At 36.5% G+C, this 9,292-nt stretch overlaps 1 protein-coding gene across 2 annotated transcripts in view; it reads left to right on the forward strand.

The window, feature by feature from the left end:
• The window catches only part of CSMD3 (CUB and Sushi multiple domains 3), an 803,119-nt gene that overhangs the window by 459,921 nt on the left and 333,906 nt on the right, over positions 1–9,292 (forward strand). For both annotated transcript variants that reach the window (XM_009321682.1, XM_009321683.1), the window contains one exon: positions 6,169–6,307. In XM_009321682.1, coding sequence (XP_009319957.1) covers positions 6,169–6,307 — 139 coding nt within the window. The remainder of the gene's footprint in view (positions 1–6,168; positions 6,308–9,292) is intronic.

Here is a 9,292-nt window from a genome sequence, read left to right on the forward strand (position 1 = left end):
TCTTTACTGAAAGAGTGGTTAAACATTGGACCAGGCTGCCCAGGGAAGTGGTGGAGTCCCCATCCCTGGAGGTATTTAAAAGACGTGTAGATGAGGCGCTTAGGGACATGGTTTAGTGGGCATGGTGGTGTTGGGTTGACGGTTGGACTCAATGATCTTAGCGGTCTTTTCCAAGCTTAATGATTCTATGATTCTATAAATAGTTATATTGGTGATGGGACAAAGCTTACCCTCAGGAAGTTTGCCACAACACCAAACCAGGAGCAGTGGCTGATATGCCAGAGGGTCATGCTGCCATCCAGAGGGACCTCAACAGGCTGGAGAAATAGAACAGGAACCTCATGAAATTCAGCAAGGGGAAGTGCAAAGGCCTGCGCCTGGGGAGAAACAACCGCATGCACTAATATATGTTAGGGGCCACACAGGTGGGAAACAGGTTTGCAGAAAAGGCCTTGGTGGTCCTGTTGGACACGAAGTTAAACATGTGCCCTTGCAGCAAAGAAGGCTAATGGTATCCTGGTATGCATAAGGGAAATTATTGCCAGCAGATTGAAGGTGGTGGTCTTTCCCGCATGCACTAATATATGTTAGGGGCCACACAGGTGGGAAACAGGTTTGCAGAAAAGGCCTTGGTGGTCCTGTTGGACACGAAGTTAAACATGTGCCCTTGCAGCAAAGAAGGCTAATGGTATCCTGGTATGCATAAGGGAAATTATTGCCAGCAGATTGAAGGTGGTGGTCTTTCCCCTCTACCCTGAGTACTGGTGAGGCCACACCTGGAGTTTCTGTCCAGTCCTGGGCTCCCCAGTACAAGAGAGACATGGACATACAGGAGAGAGTCCAACAAAGGGCAGCAAAAGTGATTAAGGGATTGGATCATTTCTTCTATGAGGAAAAGCTGAGAGAGCTGGGACTGTTTAGCTTGAAGAAGGGAAGTCTCAGAGGGGGGATCTTATCAATGTATATTAATACCTGAAGGGAGGGTGCAAAGACGATGGAGCCATAGCCAGGCTCTTTTCAGTGGTGTCCAGTGACAGGACCAGAGGCAATGGGAAAAAACTGAAACACAGGAGGTTCCATCTGAACATCAGGAAATGCTTTTTCACTGTAAGGGTGATCAAGCACTGGCATAGGTTGCCCAGGGAGGTTGTGGTGTCTCCTTCCTTGGAGGTTTTCAAAAGCTGTCTGGTCATGGTTCAGATCACATGCTTGTTTAGGTAAATGCATACATAAATTACTACTGAAGCAGAATTAAGTTCCTATCTTTTTTTTTTCTTTTTTTTTTTTCTAGTAAACAAAGTCCCTTACCAATTCATTATGAAATCAGTTTAAGGCCATCCCTTGTCTTCACTGGCAACTGGATCAAGTTTGTACTAAATCTACATGCAGTAGTAATTTACATGACTCCATCTTTGCAGCAGTAACGTTATGTCCTCATAGAATCATAAAATGGTTTGTGTTGGAAGGGACCTTTAAAGATCATCTAGTCAACCCCCCCTGCCGTGTGCAGGGACATCTTCCACTAAATCAGGTTCCTGAAAGCCCTGTCCAACTTGACTGTGAACACTTCCAGTGATGGGACATCCACAACTTTTCTAGGTCACCTGTTCCAGTGCTTCACCACCCTCATTGTAAAAAATTTCTTCTTTCTATCCAATATAAATCTACACTCTCAGTTTAAAACTGTTATCCCTTGTCAGATCACTACAGGCCTTGATAAAAAGTTTCTCTCTGTCTTTCTTGTAAGGCCCCTTTAAGTACTGAAAGGCCGTAATAAGGTCTTCTCGGAGCTTGCTTTTCTGTAGGCTGAACAAACCCAACTATCTCATCCTTTCTTCGCAGGAGGTGTTCCATCCCTCTGATCATTTTTTGGCCCTCCTAACCTCCTCTAACAGGTCCACGTCCTTCTTGTGCTGGGGATCCCATAGCTGGATGCAGTACTCCAGGTGGGCTCTCACAAGAGCAGAGCAGAGGGGAAAAAATAACCTCCTTCGAACTGCTGGCCTCCTTCGAATGCTTCTTTTTGCACAGACCAGGATACAACTGGCTTTCTGGCCTGCAAGCACACATTGCCGGCTCATGTCCAATTTTTCATCCACCGATATCCCCAAGTCCTTCTCTGCTGGACTGCTTTCAATCCATTCATCTCTCATCATCTTCAGAAGGTCTCCTGACAGATCTCATTTCCTTTGGAAGTGAATATTAAAGTGTTTTAGTAACAGGCCAAAAGTTTTTGCTTGTTAGAAATAAATGATAAGTAATTGTTGCATTCAGATAGTTACAAAATCCATACACATATTGTATAACTCACTTTCAGTGCTTTACTAAGATGCTTTATTCAACAATAAAAGAAAACCTGAAGCAAAAATAAAAATCTTTGTCTACATATAGATGCCTATGATGCAAATAAATATGTGTATGTGTCTAGTGAGCCTGGCAAAGAAATATCCTTCACTTCACAAAATGAAATTCAGGGGAAAATTTCCAGCTTAATTATGTCAGCTGTGTATGAACTTTGAGGCTTGGTGAAATCCAGAGTCATGTGGTGTATTTGTTTGGAAAAGTGTCCTAAAACTAAAAGCAAACAAATATGTTCAAAAACCAAAAAAGAAGAATCAATCCTGTAAGATTTTATTTTAGAAAACATGTTTAGTCCCTGAGGGTTCAGATCCTGAGAAGCTCACCAAATCTCATTTGGGCTTGATCAAATTCTTAATTAGCAATTAAGCAAAGAGGCTTACGAGAACAATAACTCTATCATACATTTATAGTTCTATAGGCTAATGTATTTACACCAATATTCATCAGAACCAACAAAGTATTTAAGCATACTTCTAACTGGAGAAATTGTATTGTCTACTTGATTATTTTGTATAATAAAGTTTATATATACACACACACTCTGAAGTTCATGTTCTTCTCTAACTATTTGTACAGATGAAGAAATCCGACTCTTGGCACACATCCTTGTCGTGTGCAAGAAAGAAGATTAAGCTGACAAAGATCCTTAGTTTAATCCTGGTATCTCTTCATTCAAACCCAAGGCACCCAATCCTAACACTTTCTACTGCAGTTTGCAGCTTAGAATCTGCTCATTGATACCTTTTACATCTCAGCAGTGTTAAAAAGTTCTGCTCTCCAGAATACAGTGCCCTCACTCCAGGAGTGGAATTGGTATGGCCAGAACGTTTTGTGGAAATATAGCTATAAGAGAGTAAATAATTGTTTTGAGTCCCCTGAAAACCATCTCCTCCTCAATGAGGAGATATAATGAGATATAAGACTATTGCTTGATAACCTTCTTAAGCTGAACCTAAAGAATCCACTTACCCAGTTAGTTCAATTCTTATTTATATAACACGGAAAAAATGGGTAATTTTATTAGGACTTTGTCTAGAATAAGGGATATCCAGTGTTTGATACTGTGTTATTGAGAACTCTTTGACAAATAAATCTTTGTTCTCATCCAGGTTGCGTCAGTGCACATCTGTACCACACAACAGATGGTAATGGAAAAGTGATGTAAATGGTTCAGTTTTACTGTCTGCTTTGTATGATTTAGCACTGTCCACAAAAGGTGCTGCCTACTTCTTCATGGCTGACATTTTGGGGAAGCAATGAATTTTGCTTCTGCCTGCTTGTGTAAGGCACTGAAATGTATGTTGCTTGTTTTCTTCTTTGCCTCACATAGAGAACTTATAAATAGGTCTTATCAAAAAGATTTATGACAGAAAAACGGGTTTTAATGTAAAGTTTGAATTGAATAGCTAATGCATTCTGCAGATTTCATTTTCCATAAAAGTCAGCAATTCCTGAAAATAAAGAAATTGTAGGCTGCTCATCATTTGAGACTGTGTTCACCAGTTTAAGAGGATGCTGTATGTAATGCTTTCCTCTTTTAAATGCTGCTTTGTTGACCATCATGGAAAACATATTTGTTGAAGAAAATAAATAACATATAGCTTACATTTCACAGGTTCTAAATTATAATCTGTTATGCTAAATAAGGCTTTACATGTTTATGCTGTTGTGGTAGCCTAGTGAAAATCAACTCTTATACTCTTATATTTTTCTTAACTTTCTTTTTCCCTGCAATAGGGCTTAACACCTTATCAGGTCCTTATCACCTTGTATTTTCATCAAAGAAAGCTTGATTAGATTTTTTCATAAGGTTGCAAGTAATGCTTACTCATGCAAGTCAGAGCAACTGTGAAAAAGCTTTTTTTACAATATTACTCCTAACTCCCTCTTCTATACTTAAGATTCTAGGTAATCCATTTTAGTTGAAAAAAAAACAACCAACCAAACAACAACAACAACAACAATAATTTTTAAAAAACAAGTTAATGAATGTCCCTACTTGCAACAGTTTTTACTGAAGTAGCTGGATTCACTAAAGGACAGCAATTTGCAAACACTTCAGTGAGTGAAAAAGTTTAGTTTAGAGTCAAGTATTTTACAAATTATTTTGTCCCAGGAATAACTAAGTGAAATTAGTTATTTGATATGTAACATTGTAACTCAAGGAAAATATATCTTACTCTGCTAGAGGAAAATATATTCAGAGATCAGTTGCTTTTCTGTCTTGTCTCCTGTGGATCAAGGAGACTTTTGTATATTTGTCTACATAGGTATGTTTAGTATATTCATATATATGCATAATACACATATAGAAAGATACAGATAGATAGATACAGTCTTTTAAGGATGTTTACACTTGTGCTGAACAAAATATGTTCAATTTACCACACTGAATATGTATTAAATTCATAAGATGTCCTAGATATTTTAAATTGCTAGAAAAACATTATGATTTGTTATGTATTTTAAAAATGCTAATACTTCTGGTGATGGAATTACTGCATTTCTTAGACATCTAGAATTCAAGATAATTCTGTGGATTAATTTGTCTGTTCAGGGAATATCAGTCTCCTACTGAAAACAAATAAACAAAAACATGCCAAGCACTCCCACGGTCTTTTCCTCACCCATCCATACTGCTGAGAAGAAGATGATCTCACAAAAGTCTGATGACACATGCACTTGACTTCACATACACATGTAGGTCCATCAGATGTAATGGGTTTGCATTCATGCATGAAATTAAAAACCTGCACAGAGCTTTGCAAGACTTAAACCTAAAAGATCTGTCCTTTAGCAGCATTGGTCTCACTGTTCTTAGTCTTCCCACCTGTGAGATTATACTATCTTTGGGATAGACTAGCACTCTCCATAGCCAAAATCAGCATCAGTCAAACATGATTATTACTTCTGAGAATCTCTCTTCTGCCCTGTGACTAACTGTCTTAGTTAGTCTGATCTAACACTGATCAGCTAATGGAAACTTCCCTTATTCTGTACCAGATTCTCTTCAACTATTTAAGGAGAATTGTTATCAAAGAAATGCTCTTCATCTTTGTAATACCTACCGCTGTGGAGATTATTCCTGTAATTAATGTGTCATTAAGCCATTGAAAAACTTTAAATATGATTCCCAACAACTTTGGTTTCAATTATGTTTTAATACAGTTTTCCTAGCTTAAATTTACTCACTATCTCTGAGAGAAAAACTACATGTTATTTCTAGTAATTCTGCTTGCAGATGTATATATTACAGTATTTAATACGTTTGTGAAATGCTTAAAAAATATCAACTAATCCTCTAAGAATGGTAAGTATGTCTTTTTCATGAATGAGGAACTTGAACTGCCAACATGACAAGCAAAAGGTATGTGGTATGACAGTGGATTCATGTCAAAGCTAAAATAACAATTCACTAGTTTCTAACTTGATACTCAACTGAAACTTTCACAAGTTTTTTAAATCTCTCTGCTCACAATTAAAAGCAGAAGTAATGACACTTTATAAACACTATGTTTTGTTGAATGTCCTTTATTACAGAAATAGATTGAACCTGTAACAATACAGTGCAAAAAACTTTGTCAGAACTTATTGAATGGTTTATTTTATCTTTTTAAGGTTTTAATTAACTTGTCTCAATCTAATTCTGAACCTCACAGAGTCTGTCAGCTTTGAAGCCTTGTTCATCTTCCTGCAACTGTATTTTTTAGATTTTTTTGGTATAGATGTCCTATATTGAAAGTGATAATTGTGAATTACATATAATGAGTCTGTGTTGTTATAACTTTCTCTTTGTTTCATTTTTAGCTCCATGTGGTGGGCATTTTTCATCTCCCAGTGGAGTAATCCTCTCTCCAGGCTGGCCAGGGTACTATAAAGATTCCTTGAATTGTGAGTGGGTGATAGAAGCTGAACCAGGACACTCTATCAAAATTACATTTGAAAGGTCTTGGCTATTATTTTTCTTATTTAATATTTTCCAGTTTTTACCCAGAAGCAGGAGTTTATTAGCTCTGTAACAGCATTAATTTGCACTATGTCTAAAATGAAGCAATTGTATTATCAGGTAGGATTTTCCAAAACACCTTAGTGCCTTCGGAGCATAAATTTTATCTTTAGTGCAATTTCTACTTTGATGCCCTGAAAAGTTTTTGAAATTCCTACCCTCTTGCATATATGGAAACCTGTCTGGCCTAGTTAAAAATTTTGTCTAGTGTTTTGGTTTTTTTGATCTTTACATCCTTTCTTTCTGGATTTTCTAAGAGGAAGGGAACAGTTCTTACTAATACACATTTCCTGCAGAGTGACATCTTAACATTACATCAGTTTATCACTTGCACAGTAGTTTATTTCCTTTTAATCTCCCATCTTCCTATCTTCCTATGGCTTCTGTCTTACGACATTGCATATGTGTGAGGTACTGCATTCCATGACTGTATGCTAAAGTGTTCCTGTGCCGTGGAGCCAGAGACGTAGGAGAAAAGATAGAGATCTACAGACTAAGTGAATAATAACTTAATTTTTGTGATTTCAGAGGTTTCATAATAACTTTTTCATATTTTGTTTTATGATTGTGCATGTATACTCTAAAGAGTTTACCCCTGTTGTACAGGCACTCCTGTTGTACAGGCATAGCTACAATAGGTAATCTGTTGGATTTTTGTTACAAATCAGTAGCTTTTTAGGCTGAATTGAAATGATAGAAGTGAGAAATGCGAGTGCCATTATTCATTGTAATGAAGTGTTTATCGTGAAGCCTAATTATGAGTATTTAAACACTAGGGATGTTAATCAGGAAACTACTGATTGGAGCACTAGTCACATTTGACTAATGAGTATACACTGTGCAGCAGGTTATTCTACTTATATCCTGACACTGCATTGAGTTGATAGGGTGTCTCTTAGAAACAAAGATGAATGTTGTAAATATTAAAAGCAGCTTTATCTGTTCAAATAAGATAAAAAAGTGTGTCACCTCCTGCGTTAAAGTTTGTTTCTCTCCTATCTGCTTGAATGAATTTTTGTGAGTCCTCCATAAGAATAGACCTCACATAGTAATGAAGCCATCCAGGTTAATTTAAGAATAGTGACTAGTTAAGTGGGAAAGAACATTGGAGTGGTCTTACATGAGCACAAAGTATTTTTTATTCAGTTTCCTGTAAATACCTACTGTTTTATCACACCAGGGAATAACCAGGTGATGTATATGTAAATATATCAGATAAGTTGATCGTCAAGAGGAAAGGTATTCAAGAAAAAAATTATATAAGCATCACCCTTATAAATTAAATTTAAATTGATCACTTTTCTGAGCCAAACGACGAAGCAAAGGCATTATACATAATCCCCTCTTCAAATTTCTTTCAGGTCATCCCACTAAAAAACTGTCCTCACTTTCTTTTTTCTTGGGTGCTTACTCATTTTTTTCATCTCCTTATTTTTCTGCTGTTTGTGGTGTTATATGTACTCTTTGAGCAACAAGTACTTATGAGAGGATTTCTGTTATGTGTTTGGAAACTCAGCTTAATTTCATCATGTCTTGACTGGCCTGGTAGTTGCTTTGCGTTTATGAGGTCAATGCCTTCTTACACTTTCTGTCTTAAGTATGTTTTTGATAATGTAACTAAGAAAGCAGAGCAAGACTAAATGATCTGTTTCCAAGATTGCTTCTGTTTTGTGTGGATTAGTGGGAAAAACAAGTACTGGAAAAAGCAAGTTATTTCCTAGTAGCTTTTTTACAACATATCATTGTGAGTTCATGTGGGAACTAGCAAAAAAAGAAAATTTCAATTCTCCTGCTTCTAGGCTTATTATGCTTCATTTCTGTAATTCCTTATTACTTTATTTCTGTGCTCTTTTCTATGTCACTTCATAGGACTGGGACATGGATAAAAGAAAACACATGTTTTGGAGGTTTAATTTAGCTTCTCATCTTTCACCAGACTCCTTTAGATCTTTAGGCTCAGACTCATGGGACATAAATACTGAAATATAGAGCTCTTCAGTACATTGGCATTAGTAATGCAGTTCCTTGAATGGATTTCACAAAGCCGAATTAGGCATCTAAGTGAATCAGAGAGAGAATTAGGAATATCTGAAGGGTCCTTGTAGGATCCTGCTGTTAATTGTTTATTTTTAATTCTGAAAAGGTTTTTCAATAATCCATCAGAGAATCCATTAAAGCAGTGTGATTGATGTAAGGTCTGTCATAGCAAGAAAAAGAGAAACCACTGTCAAAATACCAAATAGGTGTTTGGGATTGCTGATACCATCTAAAACAAGACAAGCAAAGAGATATCTAGCAGCACTGTCACACTCAGCTTTTCCATGAGAGAGAGAACACACATGCTGTCTCTAAACAGGCACTTTGCTTTATAGTGCTTTCTAAATAGGATTTTTTTTTTTTTTTTCCATAACTTCTGCCACCACTTTGGACTGAGCCTCAACTGGTACAAAACCCCTGGAATCTCAGAGCAGACTTAAGTAATTCTATCCCTGCTTATAGATGATTTTAAGGGTACATGCTCAGAGTATGATTCTTTGATAATATAGTGTCTATATAATATATAGAAATATATAGATAATATATTGATAGATAATATAGTACCTTGATGATATTTGTGCCTAATGGAATGAATGTAATAAAAGAATGCATCAACATATCCTCTACATAAGTTACTTAATTTTTCCAAAAAGAAAAATAATTTTGTGTTATAAAATAGTATATGTAAGTAACATTAATCTTTACTAACTGTTTTGGTTTAACCTGGCACGCACCTAAACACCACAGAGCTGTTTGCTCACTCCCCTCCCCAGTGGGATGGGGGAGAGAATCAAAAAAAAAAAAAAAAAGTAAAATTTGTGGGTTGAGATAAAGACACTTTAATAGGACAGAAAAGGAAGGGAAAATAATAATAATAATAATAATAAT

Source organism: Pygoscelis adeliae, unplaced genomic scaffold (genome assembly GCF_000699105.1).
Source record: "Pygoscelis adeliae isolate BGI_AS28 unplaced genomic scaffold, ASM69910v1 Scaffold111, whole genome shotgun sequence".
Lineage (NCBI taxonomy): Eukaryota > Metazoa > Chordata > Aves > Sphenisciformes > Spheniscidae > Pygoscelis > Pygoscelis adeliae.